Source organism: Balaenoptera ricei, chromosome 1 (assembly GCF_028023285.1).
Source record: "Balaenoptera ricei isolate mBalRic1 chromosome 1, mBalRic1.hap2, whole genome shotgun sequence".
Classification (NCBI taxonomy): Eukaryota; Metazoa; Chordata; class Mammalia; order Artiodactyla; family Balaenopteridae; genus Balaenoptera; species Balaenoptera ricei.
In genome coordinates this window covers 152,950,632-152,972,272 of record NC_082639.1, presented here as the reverse complement: position 1 = coordinate 152,972,272, position 21,641 = coordinate 152,950,632, and the positions used below count along the sequence as shown (strand labels likewise).

At 35.4% G+C, this 21,641-nt stretch overlaps 1 protein-coding gene across 4 annotated transcripts in view; it reads right to left on the bottom strand.

Moving 5' to 3' along the window:
* LPGAT1 (lysophosphatidylglycerol acyltransferase 1) overlaps positions 1-21,641 on the bottom strand; it is a 76,626-nt gene that overhangs the window by 30,987 nt on the left and 23,998 nt on the right. For all 4 annotated transcript variants that reach the window (XM_059938497.1, XM_059938505.1, XM_059938526.1 and 1 more), the window contains 4 exons: positions 13,142-13,260; positions 8,159-8,254; positions 4,811-5,084; positions 433-559 (listed from right to left, as the gene is read on the bottom strand). In XM_059938497.1, the coding sequence (XP_059794480.1) occupies positions 433-559; positions 4,811-5,084; positions 8,159-8,254; positions 13,142-13,260 (616 nt within the window). The remainder of the gene's footprint in view (positions 1-432; positions 560-4,810; positions 5,085-8,158; positions 8,255-13,141; positions 13,261-21,641) is intronic.

The window sequence follows — 21,641 nt, the reverse complement described above, 5'->3', positions numbered from 1 at the left end:
AGACATAGGCATATTAAAATATTAAAAATTTGAAAGTGTAAGTCATTGTTAAATTATCGATTCAATCATTTAGAAAATCTTACATGACTTAATGATTTAAAAACAAATTCCATTTCTATTAATACAAACCTACTTACCCCAATTGAGTACATATTTATCCTTGATATTTGCCCTTTAAGTTAGTTACTTTCAGTCAAGAGTGTCAGGCGATCAAATAATCATAGTGCCTCTAGAATGCCATTTTTAGAGACTTTTATCAATCAGTGAAAATAACTACTTCAAATGATATTTTCATATTAAAAATTCAGCATAAGAATGATTCTGAGCCAACTGTTTTCACTATTAATTATAATTTAATATTAAAACATTCACAATGTCCTGAGATAGTACTTCATGTTGGCTTTACACTGAGTACTAATGTGGAATTCTTACCTGTAATGTACATGTGTGACTACTGGTTTCCTGTATCCAAGGATCCAGGTTTGAATATCTATGGGTTCAGCTTTGGGATAAGCTATGGTTGTATCTATTATCCACTGGAGGCCTTTCGATTTGCTGTCTGATAACAATATAAAATTGGATAAATTTTTATATTATTTGCAGCAAATAACATAGTATAGAATTATAAAGCATACTGATATATCCTTTGCTTTAAGAGAATGAACTTTGGCATTACTGTTCTATATGATGCACTTAGGATGAAATTAAGCATTTCCTATTACATTATAAAATGGCTGAATCTCAAACAAATTAAACAACAGAGTGGTATAATTTATTGGACATGCATCATTTAAGCATTCAATACAATTATGCAGTATCAAGGTCTAATTTACATTTTATCACTCATAAAAACTGGCCTACAAAAATAGTCAGTAGCTAAAGTATCACATCACAAAAGCGAAAAGCAGACCTTAAAACAAAAAACTCCACTCACTAAATATAACACAATATAATACAAACACCAAGTTTTGTGATACTTGGGAGGCATTAATAAATATTGAAATAAGGCAATAAAATTAAGCATTTTATTGATGCACATGATCATCAGTTGCTGCTCTTGTTCAAAACAAACAAAAAACTCCTCCCATTTTAGCAAGAGTTATATAAAAATAAAGCAATAAACCTGTCTACCCTTTGGTAGGTACAACAGGTAACTACCGTTATGAGAGGGGCTGGGGAAGTTCTGTTTACTTTGGTCCTCTGCACACTGTTTTTATTCCCAGCACGGAGTACAAAGTTGAGTAAGAATTGAGACAGGAATTCTCAAAGAGAACGCTGATAGCTAGACTTTAAAGTGTAATGGTCTATCCTTTGTTTGAAGTATTTAAAGGATCTCTAAAAAAATAAAACTTATTTTTAAATATAAGGCCAAATGTACAGTAGGAATCAATAATATTTTACTTAAAATGTCAAATAATTAAAAACTGGCCTTAAATTCTTTTAAAATTTTAGACATTTTGAAGGGGAAGAAATAATCATATAAGAAATAAGCTTAAAAATTTTAATTTTTAAATAACATATTGCTAAAGGAACAGAGTGTATGTAAAGAGACACATTTTAACAAGCTACCACTGATGTACATGCTAAAATGTTTAGGGGTAAAGTACACTGATGTCTGCAACTTACTTTGAGATGCATTAAAAAAAACCAACCAAGATGGACTAAATAGATGGATAGAAGGATGGAGAGAGATGTGATAAAGCAAATATAGTAAAGTGTTAATTATAAAATCTAGTTGGTCAGTTCATGGATATTAACTGCAAAATTATTTCAACTTTTATGTATGTTTGAAAATTTTTATAATAAAATGGTTGGGAAAAATCACCAGAGTTCAGTTTAATATCTATTAAATCATACAATAAACAAAAAAGTACTAATCCTTTTAAAGTTAATTAGAGGGACTTCCCTGGCGGTCCAGTGGTTAAGACTCCGCACTTCCATTGCAAGGGGCACAGGTTCAATCCCTGGTCGGGGAACTAAGATCCCACATGCCGCACGGGGCAGCCAAAATAAATAAATATATAAAAACTTAAAGTTAATTAGATACAACTCAATTTTTATATGTGTATGGACCGACCGCACATTAAAACAGACATGAAGGCATGGTTTGTGTTTATATGGAATAAAATACTAAATAGTGAGTATGAATACTAAAGAAAATAAAACACAAAATATCGATATCAAAGCAGAGAAGCAAATGGTAAAATATAAGTAAAACTAGTTTTGGGGAATACAGTTTTCTAAAATTTTTATGATTTTCCTAAACTGCTAGAATAAAAATTTTTTTCTTGATAGGTAAGAAGTGGATTCATTTAGAGAGACACACACTCCATAGACAGAATGCTGTCCATCTCAAAAGGCAAGACTGGCCCTGGGAGAATCACACTCCACAGACAGAGTGTGGGCCGTCTCAGAAGGCGAGAGGCCTAAATTTTAACTAAGGTAAGATAAGTAATAAACAATTTCACTTCGGTTATAAACAGAGATTGCTTCTCTCCAAAAGAAAAAACCATTTTTCTTCCCTCTTGTGTAATCAGTATGACAAGTGCCCATGCCTCTGAGATCTAGACCACAGGGTATTGACTGGGTAAAACTATTTAAAAGCAGCGGTATTTATTAGTGCAATGAATCCTATTTGGAAAAACTTTGCCTTCAAGCTTTGGCTTGGCTGACATTGCCACAGTGTCTCTCCAGCAGTGAAGCTATTCTGAACCTTCCTTTTCTATTAAAAGACTCTTTCAATTTGTCTTTTTAATAGATGATGAAACATTAAGAGAGCTGACTGCCAGGCAGCTGTTTGGAAAAAACAAATGAAAGGAAAACTCAGCACAATCTCACAGGCATTATTTCTATGTTTGGTCCTTACCGTCATCTAAAATAACACATATTTCTGAGGGCCAGTCATTCCCATTTTATTTTATCTGAAGAATATTAAAAGAAATAGCAAAATGCTACTACGGAAACAGGCCTAGTAAGTTTCTTTCAGCTTTTTAATTTATAATTTATCACCAAACTTTCATAGTGTCTTGGATAAACTTGTTCAAAACAGTCTTCATGCTGTTGGCACAAATATCTTCTGCAAATATGCACAACTCACGAGGCTATCTCCAAGACAGTTGCATCTTTTATTGTTCAGTTTTTTTTTTTTTTTAATAAATTTATTTATTTATTTTTGGCTGCACTGGGTCTTCGTTGCTGCGTGCGGGCTTTCTCTAGTTGTGGCTTCGCTGTGGTGCCCGGGCTTCTCATTGCGGTGGCTTCCCTTGTTGTGTAGCACGGGCTCTAGGCACGTGGCCTTCAGTAGTTGTGGCTTGCGGGCTCTAGAGCGCAGGCTCACTAGTTGTGGCACACGGGTTTAGTTGCTCCATGGCATGTGGGATCTTCCCGGACCAGGGATCAAACCCATGTCCCCTGCATTGGCAGGCGGTTTCTTAACCACTGCACCACCAGGGAAGTCCACAGTTGCATCTTTGAGTATGGTGTACTTTTTCCTGGTCATAAAAGTAATACATACTCACTATATTTTTTTAATTCAGAAAAGTATTAAGAAATGGAGAAAAATTATCCATAATGTTACAACTCAGAGAAGAAATCACTGTTAATATTCTGAAATCTTTCCTTTCACTGATTTTCTACTGCCTTATTATTTACATATTTGAGCTCATATTGTTTACACAAGAGTTGTATGTTTCTCCCACCCCATTAACATTATAGAGCATAAGAATTTTCCAAGCCAGTAAACATCATTTGTAATGGCTGTGTTGTATTCTGTTAGATGGATATTTAATAATTACTTATCTGTTCTCTCTGCTGGCTATTTCCAATTTCTTGCCATTAGAAATAATGCTGGGGCTTCCCTGGTGGTGCAGTGGTTAAGAATCCGCCTGCCGATGCAGGGGACACTGGTTCGAACCCTGGTCCGGGAAGATCCCACATGCCGCGGAGCAACTAAGACCGTGTGCCACAACTACTGAGCCTGCGCTCTAGAGCCTGCGAGCCACAACTACTGAGCCCACGTGCCACAACTACTGAAGCCCGCGCACCTAGAGCCCGTGCTCTGCAACAAGAGAAGCCACCGCAACGAGAAGCCTGCGCACCGCAACGAAGAGTAGCCCCCGCTCGCCGCAACTAGAGAAAGTCCGTGCACAGCAACAAAGACCCGACACAGCCAAAAATAAATAAATTTATTTAAAAAAGAAATAATGCTGTGATAAACTACTTTGCCAGTATTTCAGATCATTCCCTTTTGATAAGTATTATTTGCAGTAGAATAACTGAGTAATTTATCAACATTTTAAGACTCTTAGTAAATACTGCCAAACTTCATTAAACTCATTCTCTGTATTAAAAACAAAAAAACTTTCTAATTTGATAAATGCAAAAAATATAAGTCATTATAATTCCATTTGCATATCTATGATTAGTTTTTCAAATTTGTCATTTCTATTCCTGTATCTTTTAATCCAGCAATTCCACTTCTAGGAATTTATACTACAGACATGTTCCACAAATCTGTAAGGATATTTACAGGAATGTTGACTGCAGCAGTGGGAATGGCCATGAGTAAGGTGTACAGTAAGGGAGAGACACCTTCGACTTTATACATTCCTATATTATTTGAATAAATTATTGTAAGCATGGACTACTTTAGGAAATAGAAACATTAAAAAGTTATATTTTCATCTTCTCCCTCAGCATTATTTCTATTTGACAAAAATTATAAATATAAAAAAGAACAATGTTATCTTCTGGAACTCCAGAAAATTCTTTAATTCCAAGAAAAGAAAAAAATGCTAAAAAACCATCATACCTAATTCCTTAGCATCTCCTCCTGCTGGACTTCCATTTTCCTGTCGTGCTACAAGTGCATTCAAAATAATTTTTGTTGCCCCAATCCTTGGCAAAGTGACATGTGTAAGAAATGGCAAGTTATTTTTCTTGGCAAATGCCTGACTGGTTTCTCGCCTCTTCCTGAGGAAGCCCCCTTCTGGAAACAGAACAATCCATTTTCGATCTCTGCTCCTGTAATTATTTTCTAGGTGCTTCTTGAGAAGAAGAAGCTGTTGGTCACGATGAGATTTTCCCTAGAAGGTAGACACACATAGAGTAAGTACAGTCACATTTGAAATTTAAAGGCTGTAAAATTAAATAGAAATAACTGCTTCTAGAGCAAATCCCAATCATAGGCTAGAATAGTGATTTCCCCCCACTTACTTCCCCTTTTGACCACAGTGGAAAAAGTAAGTTATTAGCACTTACATAAATAAACCCTTTCCTCTGAAGAAAAAAATTGCTCTAATTGCCCCCGAAAGTTCGTTCATTCATCATTAGTGAGTATTTACTGAGTACCTACTACTTACTTGCCAGGCACTGTCCTGGAGATAGAGAAGTAAGAGACCCTCACGAAGCTTACTTGAATGGGGAAGATATATAATACATATGCATATGTATATGTGCATATGTATAAATGCAACCGGTGATAAGGTTAGGAAGAAGGGTAAGAGACTAGAGAAGCTCAACAGGGTCAGGAAAAGCAGCTCCAAGGAGGTGAAATTTGAGCAAACAGCTGATAATGTGAGGGAATAAGCCATGTGAAGATGAGTGTCAGAGTACTCCAGGTGATGAGGAGAGAAAGGACAAAGGCCCTGAGGTAGGAACATGTGTGGCATGTTCAGAGAACTGTGGCAAGGCCAGTGTGGCTGAAAATTGCAGAGAGAGGCGGAAGACATATAAGAAAGGCCTTGAGCTTGGTTAAGTAGTAGTTTGGGATGGAACATCATTAGATAGTTTTCAAAAAGGGAGAGTCATGATCTTATTTACATAAAAAAAAAATCTGCTGGCTCCAGTGACAAAAAGACTGTAGGAAATAAGTTAGGAGACTCCTGTAGAGTCTGGACAAGGCAGTTTGATGAGATTCAACTGTGGGATATCGATGAGAGGTGCACACATTCAGGAAAAAATCTGAAAGCTAACAGGACATTCTGATGGACTGGATCTTAGTTGTGAGGGAAAGAGAGGAAAGAGGATAACTTGAAGACTGAAAAGAGGAACCTAGAAGCATTTTTAGGAAAGCCCAAAACCCATGACTAAATATAAGAAGGTTCTTCCTTTCAGTATGATCAATTCGCTAATAATTTTCCAGCCAACACAATTACAGAAGCTCCCCAAAATAATTTGTATACTTTCAGTCTTTAGACTAAATTATTCTAAATGCAAACAAAGTAACAATTTTCTTAGCTAATTTATGGAATTGAATTGATTATAATTAAGCTTTACTTATTAAGTTCCCAAGAGTACATGTAAAATATTTTTAATATTCTTGGAAATATCTTGTCAAAAATGTTTAGTATCAAAGTCCCAAGAGATTTTCTTTAACATTAATACTTTTTTTCTCTCCCCTTCCCCCTTGTTATAGATTTTTATTACTATCTAACAGGGAAAAAATTTTTGCTCTTCAGAAATGAATTTGTAAATCTCTCCTGTCTTCCCCTCCAGTGACACTCTAAGATATTAGGTTAGTTTCTTCCTTAAGTTGCTCTGATCACTGCTTATTTTGTCTCAACCTTGTTGTGGCCAATCCCCATTCCCAATTCTTCCTGGGGTTCCAGTGCCTGCTTTTTCCAACTCTCTGCTCAGAAAAACCAAGGGTGTTTCCAGAAAAAACTAGACAATTACACAGAATGTGAAAAACAAAAATATGTTTTGTGTATAAAACTGTCTGGAGGGGACTTCCCTGATGGTCCAGTGGTTAAGACTCTGTGCTCCCAGTGCAGGGGGCCTGGGTTCGATCCCTGGTCAGGGAACTAGATCCCACACCAGGGAACTAGATCCCACATGCATGCCACAACTAAGAGTCCTCATGCCACAACAAAGATTTCGTGTGCTGTAACTAAGACCTGGTGCAGCCAAATAAATAAATAAATATTTAAAAAACTGTCTGGAGCAAAGTATATGTGTTTGGGGAGACCTATTTTCATAGAGCTTAGAAGTTTTTCTACACACTTCTAGCTTATTTCTGAATTTGTGATGCTCAGAAGAGGCTTAATTAGATTCACCAGCAATTCATTACATAATTACTACGTGCAAGGTACTGCACCATCCAGGGTGAAGTGGCTAAATATATAAACACCAGATAAGTGTGGCATTACCATACATAAAAACTCTTGATATCATATTTTGTTATCCATTTTTGAGAAAATAAAGCATGTAGCATATCAGGGGAACACTATAATGTAGTGCTGACTTTTTCTTTTTTTCTTTTTTTTTTTCTTGCCATGCCGCACGGCATGTGGGATCTTAGTTCCCCAAGCAGGGACTGAAACCGCAGCCCCTGCATTGGAAGCGCGGAGTCTCACCACTGGACCGCCAGGGAAGTCCCTGTATGCTGACTTGATAAGAGGGTATTATTCTTTTTCCTATACTAAACTATTCCTAATGCTTGCGACCCATTCCCAATCCACCTTCCTCCATCACACCCGTACTCATTCTTTAAATTTATGCCACATATCATCTTCTCCTCTACGGTTTTTCTGGATTTACAGAAATTTGACATACTCACTTTTCATACTATGAATTCGCAAAATATTTCCTCTTATTTATTTATTTAATATTCTCCCGACTGGTAATCTTATTTAACAATCTCCCAACTGCTAACATAGATACCTTCTGTATCATATAACGGTGACTTGTAAATAAAAATAACAGTGATAATATAGATGATGATAGTGGTAGTCATGATGAAGATGATGAAAGTAACAGGGACTGTTCTGAGCGTGTAACACGTATTTCTTCATGTTATCCCCACAGCAACTCTGTGAGAGGAGTACCCATTATTCTCATTTGAAAAATGAGGAAACTTTGAGAGGTTAAATAACTTGCCCAATTCACACAGCTAAGGAGCAGAAGAGCTGAGAATGTGGCAGGTGCTTGGTAAACTGTTTAGAAGCGAGGAGGGTAGAGATTAATTTTAATTAGATTTTAATGTTTATGCATACTCAAATTCAGACTGAAATAAATGTTTTAGGAAAAAAGATTCCCAGCTCCCTGAGATAACTAGAACTGGCTCTATCTATTATAACTGGTTTTGTGATGCCTCTTTTTACAATAAAGAATCAGATTGATCAGGCTATCACTGTGGAAAAAAATGCTCATTACTTACCTGTCTGATAAAGAAGTCTCCGTGAATTAGAGAAACAATTCCAAAGTTTGTGTACTTAAAAATATGATCCATCAACCACATCATTTGAGCAACAACCTAAAATATTTAAAAGCAAGAAATAAATGTTGAATAGAAAAAAAAAAAAAACCTGACTATAGTCTAGCCAGTCTCTAAATTTTAAGTATAATCATCCAAGCATACTTTTAATTAACCTATCTTAAATCTAATGTTACTTCTATAAATAAAGCACTACATGAAAAATTACAGGTCTTCATGCATTATTTAGAAATGTGTTGTATAATTTCCAAGGATTTTGAGATTTCTCTGCTGTTTTCTGCTATTGAGTTCTAATCTGACTTCATTATATTAAGATAACCTATTCTGTATTAGGTCAATGTTTAAAATGTATTGAAGTTTGTTTTATGGCCCAGGATATAGAATATCATTGTATATGTTCCACAGATGATTAAAAAGAATGTGTATTCTGTGTTTTGGGGTGTAGTATTCTATATGTTTTGATTAGATTTTATTGGTTGATGGTGTCGTTGAGTTCCATATCATTGTTGATTTTCTGTCTATAAGTTCTATCAGGTGCTGATAGATGGGTACTAAAATCTCCAACTATAATTTTGTATTTATCTATTTCTCCTTTTATCTCTATCAGTTTTTGCTTCATGCATTTTGAGGTTTTGTTGTTTTGTGTTTATGCATTTAAGATTGTTATGCCTTCCTGGAAGATTGGTCCTTTTATGTAACGGTCCTCTTTGTTTCTATTAATTTTCTTTCCTTTGAAGGTTACTTTTTCTGATATTAATATGGCCAATCTCACTGTTTTCTTTGATTAATGTGTTCATGATATATATATATATATATTTATACTTATATCGTTTACCTTAAAACTAACTAGTTCAGTGTATTTCAAATGAGTTTCTTGTAGACAGACTATTGTTGAATAATATGTTTACTCCACCAATCTTTCTTTAACTTGCTGTATTTAGACTATTTAAACATAATATATTTATTGCTATGTTAGTGCTTAAAAAAAAAAAAAAATTACAGGTCTTGATTCCAAGTCTTGGATTCCTAAGTCACAGGTATATACATATCACTGGGTAACAAATAAAACTGAATTAACTTCTTAAATTTGAACTTAATGATTTCCAATTTGTTCTATGTAAACAAAACCTTTGGAAATTCTTATATAACTTTTAAAGTTATTTTGAAACAATACAATATGCCTAAGTTATCAAATGAGGGCTACACGTTTAATCAATAAGCACTAAGGCTTTATAAAATGTGACCTTAACTTAATGGCTAAAATATTAAAAGTCGTAAAATATAAAGATATAAAAATTTATAATAATATAAAATATAAAAATATCCAAAATAAAAGAACATTGAAGAATTCATTTAGTCAATAAATACACTGTAAATTTTTTAAAAATTCATTTAGTAGAATGATTTACACATTCTATTATATCATGAAGAGTATTTGTTAGTTTATACAAGGCCATACTCTTTGCCAGCATAAAAATACTCAGTTTCTTAAACACAAAAATATTATCCACTGCTGATAAGAGTTAATAGCCATATCAAGAGCAGAAGACTTTATTTCAAGCAAATTTCAAAATTAAAAGTAAGTGTAAACAGGACCTAGTTAATGAATTGGTTAATTGTTCTCCCGTGCTGAGATAACAGCATCCCTTGTTATAAGCCTTTAATAAATAAAGTGAAAACTACAGCCTCCATCAAGAAAGCAACAGAGTTCCACTTTGGTTCCTATAGGAATAACAAATGTAAACTTCATCTCTGAGCACCAAATTGTATGAACTAACATATATGGAAAAAACTAAGCATTGACATCCATGTGTTGCTTTTACAAAAACATTATAAAAGCCCACAAATAATATTCAAGCTTCTGATGTAATTTTTCAGTATCACCGAATAGTTCAGTTACATGACTCCTATTCCAACGGTTTTACCATATAAAATAACTTAAAAAAAATAAAGATACATACATGAAAGACTGATTCCCAAATCAATTAATACAGAATAAAATAATCACCAACATCTCATTTTTGAATCTTGTTTTGCTTTGTAATGATAACTACTTTGTTTAGATAAATTGAGATCTGAACTAAATGGAATTTGCTGAAAAGTGCCCCAAGAAACAAAACAAAAAGCAAGTGGATTCAACCTGTAAAACCTTTGAGCTTTGTACACACTATGAAGTGTGGCTGCAATTTATTGCTCTCTGGGTTTAATACCAACACTAAAGTAACTAGCTTTTATGTTTAATCTTACATTTATAGTGGATTTACTGCCTCAGTTAGAAGGGTAACGTAAAACAAATTCAGTAAGACAGCCAAGCTATCTTCTGAGATTTGTATGGATAATTCTGTCCTAACTTATTTTAGGGGAAACGTTACAAGTCAATAAATATTTATTACATATCTAAAAGTTCTATTGATAGAAATAAAAATTCTTAGTTTTATCATCAATTGCCACAAAAGGGCAAGACTCCTCACTGCACAGATACTTATTAAAAAGGTACTAGCACGTTTAGAAAACATAACTAATCCTTTGTTTCATATTTCGGAAAAAATGAGGTCAGTAAACACAAGCTGCCTGAATCAACCCTGTCGACGTTTCACAGGTTGTCACTCAGAACGTTGTTAGGTATTTCCAAGGGACAAAATTGCTCTACATCAATTATTCTTTACCTGGAAGCACGAATTTTCTACATGTCAAAACATCTGGGGAGGCTTACATGAATGGCTCCATTCTTTATATCCTTCTGAAATTACAGTGGAGTCAATGGTTTGCCAGTTTAGAAGTCTGCAAGGACAATTTTGGCTGTCATAATGACTAGGGAGTTCTACTAGCATGTAGTAGGTTGCAGCCAGGTAAGGAAAACAATGTGCAGCAGGACAGTCCAGAACAACAGTGCCGTCCTACGAAAATGCAAGCAGTGCCCCCACTGAGGAACAACGACAGGCGCTACAGGAATTCCTGAATTCAAAAAGCTATGTTATACTCACATCACCATTAAACTAGTATTTTTAAACTGGCCCACAATTTAGCATTAGCTTTCTTTCTTTGAAAGTGCCCATGGAGTATGCAATTAATCAAGTAAACATTCCTACTCGTGAAGGTAAATTAATATTGCCCTATACTTATTACGCAGGAGGCAGAGATTTTAATGCTTCCACCTTTTTATTTCTCAATTACTCCTTTATGAAACAAGATAAAAAATTCTCCAAGGTTTCAAATTATTTTGTAATATTAGATAGTAATATCAGTATAATTAATCTGAAAATAAAAACAAAATAACTCTGGACAGAAAAATGAACCAAAGACCAACTAACTAAAATCTTTTTACAAAAGCAAACAAATCAAAATTTTTTTGTCCACAATATCGGTGAATCTCAGATTACCTGATACTCTGGTTAATACAGTTATCATCTCTGCCAGACTGGAGTTAGAGTAACAAAGTTAGGCGTATTTATACTCACCGTTTTAAGCACTCTTTGAGATTCAAAAACCAATAGAAGACACTGTAGGCCCTCAGAAAAATCACTATAAATGTAAGTATCTTATCGGTAAGCATAAAAATGTTCTCCTTGATACAAAGCCAAATAAACTAGTTTTTACACAATTTTAACATCAAGAATTTAGGGGACAGGCAATAAATATTATTATAATGCAAATATATCTACACAGTGATATTCTTTATTTTAACAATTCGGAATATAAGATTCTGAATATAAGAAAGGACTGAATTTATTCTACATTCTAGCAAAATTATGCCTCTGCTTTTCAGATAAACAACAAAAACAGATTCCATAATAAGCAAACATATTTTCCATTTACTGTCACCTCATTTTCTGACCCCTGAGCTGCTGAATCAAACTCTCTGGGACCTAAACACATCAGGCGTATTCTTGCCTTAGTGTTTTGGCCAAGATTATTTCATTAAAGAAGAGGCCCTTGCTTCACTACTCTGCCTAACTAAATTTTACTCACCCTTCAAGGTCAAGTTTACATCCTCTCCCCTCCACAAAGTTTTCTATATCCACCAAGTACATGGTGAGCTCACTTTCCACTGAATATTTCTCACTTTGCAATTAAGTATTGTTTGCTATTCCCTCTCTCCACCTACCACTAGATTATTAGTTGCTTTAAGGGGATAGTATCTTATAGGATGGACTTCTATATTTATAGTCGGTGACCATGAATATGAAACACTTATAAAATACCTATTGATTTGTTTCTTCACTATTAGGCCAAATATTAATTCCATTAATTTTATATATTTTCTATTTATTTACTTTTCTATGAACATAACCGCTTTACCTTCTCTTAAGGTAACAACTCTTTTAATGTTAAGGACTGACTTTATTTTAAACCCTCCCAGTTTACAGATGTGTTTTAGGTAGCAATATAAGCAATGTGAAATCAACAGTTCAAATACAGCCCTAGAACACTGAATAAAATGGCCCTAATATCTTTCCTTTCAATTTGCTTTCTAAGTGAAATCCAAAATAATATTTACTTTACTTTCTTCTGGCTAAAGATCCCCAAGATCACCTAATTCCCTGTCCAATTTTGCTCTTCTATCTTAAGCAAACTGCTTTTTGTGTTTGTATTTCTCAAACTGGCAATCCACCACTCACCTCAAGACAGCCCCATGCTGAACCATATTAACTTTGCTTTCATTTCAGTTATCTTTTTTAAAAAACAGCTTTGTGGAGATATAATCCACATTATCCCAGTTATTTTTCTTGAGGTCTGTAAATTCCTCTCAGAGTAATTTAGAGTTATATACATAGTATATTTCTCTTTTTAAATTTTTCTAAATTTTCATGAAAAGTATACATATTAAAGTGTAAGTCTACATTCCCAACTGTGGTAAGACCATTAAATTGATTCTCTGTTAACCTCCCCTTTCTGCAGTCTATCTCTGCCTTCAGGATGGCTTACCAGTCCTTTGTCCTGGAGGCACATCATCAAAGTACACACATCTCCTGTTGCCTGATGATTCACCAACATTACTGCTTCATCTTTTGAAATTGCTTTAATATCTTCCCCCCATTCCATCACTGTAAGAACAAAAAGTTTCAAAGCTGTCATTTAAAAAGTTTATACATTTCCAGAAGCCTTATATTAGAAACACTGGTGCACATTAATGATGATACATCACTTAGCTAAAACTTCTAAAAGTTTAGAACTAAGTTTATTTCCTATAAAAATCAGGATGTTCATATTTTATAGAGACCCAAAATATCCGTTAAAATGTAAAGCGGCCATACCTTTGATTTAGAAATTCTATTTAAGAGTTTATCCTATAGAAACATTTGTCCAAACAGGCAAAGATATGCACAAAGGATATTTATTGCAACTTAAGTGTTCACCAACAGGGGAATGGATAATTTTTATATAATGGAAGAGTATAAACCCATTAAAAGAATGGAGGATATCTATATACACTAACCCAAAAGGACTTATCAAGTAAACAAAACATACCACAAAACAGTATATATAATATAATCCCATCTTTTCAAAGAAGGAATAAAATTTACATGTAACTTAATGCATTGAAAAAAGTCTGGGGAAATGAATTCAAAACTTAATACTGATCATCATTGGGAGGTGGTTCCCAAAGCCCCCTTAAATTCTACTTTATAATAAAATATGCAAGTATTATAAAATGTGTAAGCATTTTCATTTTACAAGAAAACTAATTAAGGATGTTACATTTATTAAAAATCTCCAGATGAAAAGTCAATGCACCAAAACCTATATGTACACTCTAAGGAAAATAATGATATCTCCAAGTAGTTACGCCTCATTTTATACCAAATTTACTACACGCAAAAAAATAAAATTGAGCATCAGTGTCAAACATCAGGACTCTACAAAGAAGGTTCTAGGTTCCTCAAATGTCTGACGTGAATTACCAGAGGCTGAATATATGTTAGCATTCACTCATCTCACTCACTGCTATAAGGAAAGAAGTTGACTCACCTGTGTGTAATAGTTCTGGATGAAATAGGGATGGGAGACCTGTTGCTCACCTGCTTTACCTCTGCCAGCCTCCCTCCTTCACAGTCACCTTTCACTGTCACCCCAATATAGCGGAGCTCCTCATAAGAGTTCATTTGAGAAAAGAGTTCTGCTAATTTTTTCTTTTTATTAAAAGCCATTTAAGGGCTTCCCTGGTGGCACAGTGGTTAACAATCCTCCTGCCAATGCAGGGGAAACGGGTTCGAGCTTTGGTCTGGGAAGATCCCACATGTCGCGGAGCCGCTAAGCCCATGCGTCACAACTACTAAGCCTGCGCTCTAGAGCCGGCGAGCCACAACTACTGAGCCCGCGTGCCACAACTAGTGAAGCCCCCAGGCCTAGAGCCCGTGCTCCGCAACAAGAGAAGCCACCGCAGTGAGAAGCCCGCGCACCGCAACGAAGAGTAGCCCCCGCTCGCCACAACTAGAGAGAGCCCGTGCACAGCATGGAAGACCCAATGCAGCCAAAAAAAAAAAAAAACCAGCCATTTAAGCAAGGCATCTATGCATTCATTTTAAAGATCTTAAAGACTTGTATTAAGGGAATTTCAGCTGGGCTGAACATATATTCAGTTGTGGTACCTACTTGCAAAGTGAGGTATTCCAGTCATTCTCTCAGAAGTTATTACTAACACACAAATAGCTTACACTGTATGGCGAAAGCTTTTAAGTTTTTAAAATGAATGCAGAATGGAAACTACATTACAGATGTCAAGTAATCCTTAAGGAATAGACGTAGAACACTGGGGACAGCCCAGCAGCACCAACTTTCCTTCACAGCGGCCTTTCCTTTCCCAAGTTGCCAGTGAAGTTTAGCTGACAAGCTAACTTTACTGAAACATAATTGAATAGCTGATATACATTGTGTGTGGGAGCAGGGGGAGTATAAATTGGTACAAGAGTTTTGGAAGTCAATTTGGCGATATATATATCAGAACTAAGAAATGTGAAAATCCTTCTACCCAGCAAGTCCGCTTCTAGGAATTCATCTTACAGATATACTTATTCATGTGTAAAATGACACATATGCAAAGCTCTTTATTGCAGCATTGTTTATAAGAGCAAAGATGATAACAGCTAAAAAGAGAGACTAGCTCAAATTCATAGAAATTTCTAAAATGGTGGTTGACAGCAGGGAAAACTGGGGAGTTGTTTAATTAGTATGGAGTTTTGGTTTTGTAAAATGCAAAAGTTTTGGAGATTGGTTACACAATAATGTGAATATACTTAATACTGACACTTAAAAATGGTTAAGATGGTAAATTTTATGTTATGTGTATTTTGTCACAATTAAAAATAAAAAGGGAGACTAGTCAAATTATAATATATCCATGCAATGGAATATTATGTAATCATAGCATTTTTACACTAATATGGAATGATATACTCTAAGTAATAGAAGCAAAGTGCAGAACAATGTGTGAAGAGAGAATATATTTACTAAATGAAAACTCCTCATATCATGTCTCTGTTGACAACCCTTCAATGAATGTGCGCGTGCCGCACACATGCGCGCGCACACACACACACACACACACACCATTCTTTCATTAATTCATTCTTCACTCAATAAATCAGCATCAGGCACTGTGGATATAAAACAAATAAGAACAAAAGTAGTATTCTAATGCAGTTAAAACACTCAAGAAAAGTCTAACTTGGTTCTATAAATACTAGGCTATTAAGAGGTAATGTGAGGCTTCCCTGGTGGTGCAATCGTTGAGAATCTGCCTGCTAATGCAGGGGACACGGGTTCGAGCCCTGGTCTGGGAAGATCCCACATGCCGCGGAGCAACTAGGCCCGTGAGCCACAACTACTGAGCCTGCGTGTCTGGAGCCTGTGCTCCGCAACAACAGAGGCTGCGATAGTAAGAGGCCCGTGCACCGCGATGAAGAGTGGCCCCCGCTTGCCGCAACTAGAGAAGGCCCTCGCACAGAAACGAAGACCCAACACAGCCAAAAATAAATAAATAAATAAATAAATAAATAAATAAATAAAATTTTTAAAAAAAGAGGTAATGTGGAAGGTCTTCTAGCTCCACATCTATATAAATAGATGTTTCATAACCAAATAGTCCTTTAATGCAATTTCTGCTACATGAATGGAAAATACTAGATACCTAGGCCTGTGCAGTAGGAAAGCATACGTGTGAATATAACTGCAAATAAAAATAAGTTTTCTACTTAAAATGTATCTTACTTGCTTTATATAAAGTAGATAAATCTAGTGTGTTGGTTTAAATCTCAAAATATAAATTGAATTTAGAACTCTCTGTTCTGGCTTAAATAGTGTCCCACCAAATTTACATCCATCCAAAACCTGTGAATGTGACCCTATTTGGAAGCAGGGGCTTTGTAGATGTATCAAGTTAAGATGAGGTCATAATGGATTAGGATGGGCCCTAAACCTATATCCAATATGACTGGTATCCTTATAAAAAGAGGGAAATTTGGACAGAGATACACAGGGAAAACGCCACACGACAATGGAGGCAAAGACTGGAGTGATGTGTCTACAAGCCAAGGACTGCAGACAAACACCCAAAGCGACCAAGAGGCAAGGAAGGATCCTTCCCACCAGAGCCTTCAGACAGAACACAACCCTGTCAGCACCTCAATTTCAGACTTCTAACCTCTGGAACTGTGAGAGAATAAATTCCTGTTGTTTTAAGCCACAGGAACTTTGTTTGTGGTACTTTGTTATGGCAGCTCTCTGAAACTGATATACTCCACCCTCCTCAATTTTCCCCATCCTTTCTCTTTTCCATTCTATTCCCCCAAAATTATAGTTTTTTTCTAACCAACTATAGGAAAAGAACAACAGCACTGTATTTTAAACATCCAGAACATTATCATAGAAATCTACCATTATGTATTATAAATGGTTCTCAGTGTTTATTTCTATAATACTTTCAGGGTATAATCATTAAGAGTTAATCCAATACATATTTTATCTCTCAGCCATAACTTAGCTAAAATTAATTTTCAAACTAAATGTCAATTTGCTAAGACTCACACACATACTAAATCAAACAAGTGAAGGTAGAAGGATCAACTTTTTAAAATTATCCTGATGTAGCAATAAAGTCATGTTGGATTTTATAATAATCTAAATTTTATTCAACAATAAATTTCATTTCCAGTATCTATGGTATTCTTCTTTTACCAAACCATTATATACTTCAAAGATCACTGTTAGAAAGTTATATGACTAACAAAATCAAGATTAAAAAATGCTTGTAGAGAAAAAGCATTTATTTTATGTTTGAAATAGCTATGTTCCTCAAATCATACCCTGCCATCCAAACCAGTAAGTATAATAATGGAGCCAGTATCTTAATCAAGGAATAGAATTATTCTCATGTTAAAGAACAGAAGCTATGGATGCCTGCCAGTTCTTACATTGTACTTGATTAGAAGGACAAAAATATTTTAACACACTGTTCTGTGAAAGGAATTCTCAAAAAAGAACTGGGTCAGGTCCACTATTTCCAAAGGGAATGAAAGACAACTGAGTAAAAACTGGAAGAAAAGTTCCCTAGTTGTAATTGAATTTTTAAAACTTCTTGTTAAAAACCAAAGCCAAAGATTATCACCCACTACACACACACACATACACACACACACACACACACATTAATAAACCTCCCCCAAAAGTTTTAGACTAAAATTGATCATGACAGTTCACATCTCAAAAAGAAAATAAAAACAACAATAAACCATCACAATTTCCTTAAAAACAGTGATGCTAAAGCTGTTATACTGACCCACAAAACAGAATTAATGTGGAGAAGAAAGGTTGCTTTATACACGACCATAACAGCTTACTTCTCAAAGTGCAAAAAAAAATGCCTGCAAGCTGATGCCACAACTATTTTACCATTCTGTGACTCACTTAAGAAACATTAATAATATCATTATGCTACTCAAACGTATTGTGAAGATGACTGAGATATAAATGATAGAATCACAGACGTCCTGGCAATTAGATTACATGACAGTTGAAGTTACTTTTGAAATCACTATTAACTAAAAGAGTCATACAACTACTGTGTCACGTAAAGTCAGGTATTCTAATATGAATAGTAAAGATTAGAGAGCAAAAAAACACATGAAGGAATCTCATGTAGCTCAAGAACTGTGGCTTTCAGTAACACACATTGGAGGCAGAGTGGGTTGGATTCATCCAAAGTTAGGGGTTAGCAGAGGAAGATAAAAAGGGAGTGAGGACATGAAGGGTAGCCGTGAGAAAGTAGATTAAGGTACTGATTAATGGAGAGGAGACTGGTGAGGAAAGGAACCAAGCAAGGGGGTAATTCACTAAAGAAAACAGAGGGAGGGCTATTATAGTAGAGATACTTGAAGCCATTCCCCACCTCCACCTTTACCCATCCTACTCAAACCCCCATAGATAGGGCCCAGAGATTGTGAGAAAGCCCCCGGGTGAATCTAATGTATATTTGTAAATAAGAACCACTGGAATTTTAGCTCTGATGAGTTTTGTTTTATTTTCTTAAAACAAGTATACTGAACATACTAGGAAGTTGTGGTCAGTGCCCTTTTTTTGGCACTTTAATTAATTTAATTTAATTTAATTTAAGAGGTTAAACTTGAGGAGGCAAGGCTCAAGGTGTAGCTTTTGGAGGGGTTGTTTAACTAAAAGAATAATAGTAGCATATATTATTAAATAGATATATAATTAAATACTAATAATCTTAATAGCCAACATTTATAGAATGCTTACTATGTGTCAGGCATTAATAATTAGTAAGAGAAAATAATTCACATTATTTTCCTATGTAATCTTCACAAAATCCCAAATGTACAGACACTGTTATCCCCAATTTACAATTGAAGAAAATGAGACACAAAAGGTTAAGCAGTATCTTCAAAGTTACACAGTTAGAAAGTAGGGGAACTGGGATTCAAAACCACTGTATCATGCTGTCACTGCTGGCAGGCTACATCAAGGAACCTTGAAAACAGTAACGGTTAAGTTGCCCACACAGCCCCTGATGTTGCCCATGATTATGCCAAAAAGTGGGGTGGACAAGCCAAGTCCCAAAGTCCTCAACAAATAAGGTTAGTGGGCGGCAACAATAAGGAATGGTGCAGAAGCCAAGGATCAAGTGTTTTTTTGCATGACAGTTGAATAATAAACAAGTCTAAAGAGGCAAAGAGTTCTAAGAAAAATAAAAATCAACACTGTCTTTGGGCCCAGGATACAGGTATCTTAAACTTAATGTGCTCAGTACAGAACCAGCTCTTTACCCTAGCCTTTTCCGTCTCAGTGAAGGACACTGTCATTCACCCAGTCAATTCAAGACCAAACCTAAGACCACTTTTGATTCCCCCCTTTCCTCAATTCTCCATATTTAATCCATCTCTAAGTCCTTTGGACTCTAAGACACATCCTGCAACCTCTATGTCTCTCCTTCTTTACTACTACTACTCTAGGCCAAGCCATCAATACCTCTTTCTTGGATTTCTGAAGTGACCTCCTAACTAGTCTTCTCACTTCCACTCTAGCCACCTGCTTAAAAGAAAACTTTAAAATAGTTGCTAATTTCAAATACCAGTATAATCTAAATCACCACTGGCAAGAATGGAAAAAGAAAGAGCAAGAAAGTCAAAGATAATAAGTGATAATTAACTGTAACTGGTATTGAGATTTGCTTTAACTTAAACCCAGACAGTTTCCAACAGGGGAGATATTGGTATCTCAGGAGAAGCAATTCTTCCTGCAGTCATCAGCATTGCAAAACTTTTAGCACACCTGGCCAACATTCTCTGTTACAACCCTCAAGAGCCTACACATTTCAAACATCCCACCCCCACCTCTATCCATTTAAAACCACTAAGTTAGAAAGTTCAAAATGATTTAGGTCAATATAAGCCTGTGGTAAAATCAGAGTGAGGTTAAATAACAAATGAGAATAGTACAGACAACATGAGGACTAAGTGAACATGTGCTTATTAAAAACAAAGATCAAGCCCTCTGATGCCTAACCTTTACCCACTCAGCCCCAGGATATGGCAGCAAGAGTTTGGAGGAGTCTTCTCTAGGAAATCTGATCAGCTCAAGAGAGAAGATCTAAAAATACTGACATTTAGGATTCTCCAGTGAAGTATTCCAATCAGATTATCCTACAATGAGGCTTAGTGTGGACAAGACGCAGCCACTAACAGGGCTACCAATCAACTTTATAGTCCCCTACTCTTAAATAAGAACAGATCATCATGTATTACCAGATACCCAGAAAAAGTCTTTAATGTGAAAGACAGAAAATAAAGCAGCCTATTAAAGAAATTGATTTTATAGTCAGAAATCTTCCAAAAAATAATTCTTCTGGCCCAGATGATTTCACTAGCAAATTCTGCCAAACATTTTAAAAAGAAATAACACCAATTCTATACAATCTCTTCCAGAAAACAGAAAAGAAGGGAAAACTTTCAAGTTTACTTTATAAGGCCAGCATTACCCTTATACCAAAACCAGAAACAAACAAACAAACAAACAAAACTATAGACTTATATCCATTAAAATCCTCAAAAAATGTTAGAAAATGGGATCCAATAATATACACTGCAACCAAGTAAGGTTTATCATCACAGGAATGCAAGGTTGATTGAATATTAAAAATTAATCAGTGTAATAGTCCACCATATTAACAATCTAAGGAAGAAAAAATTCATGATTATATTGGTATGGTCTGAAGGTCTGTGTCCCCCTAAAATTCAAATGTTGAAGTCCTAACCCCCAAAGGTGATGGCATTAGCAGATGAGGACTTTGGAAAGTGATTAGGTCATAAGGGTTGAGCCCTCATGAATGGGATTAGTGCGCTTATAAAAGAGATCCCACTGAGCTGTCTAGCCCATTCTACCAAATGAGGGCACAGTGAAAAGACTATGAACCATGAAGAGAGCCCTCATCAGAAGGTGACTATGCTGGCACCTTGTCTTGGACTTCCAAGCCTCCAGAACTATAAGCAATAAATTTCTGTTGTTTATAAGCCACCCAGCCTGTGACATTTTGTTATAGCAGCTCAAACAGACTAAGTCACATATGAATTGATGCACAAAAAGCACTAAACAAATTCCAATATACATTCATGAAAAAAACTCTCAGTAAACTGAAAACAGAAAGGAATTTCCTCAATGTAATAAAGTGTTTCTACACAAAACCTATAGTTAACATAATATTTAGTATTAATTATATATGAGTGCTTTCTCCCTAAGATTGAGAACAAGGCAAGGACGTCCAATCTCACCTCTCTTATTTAACATTATTCCAGAAGTCCTAGCCAGTTCAATAATGCAAAAAAAAAGAAAAAAGAAAAAGAAAAAGAAATGAAAATCATACAGGTTGGAAAGGAAGAGATAATTCTGCCCATATTCACAAATAGCATGACTGTCT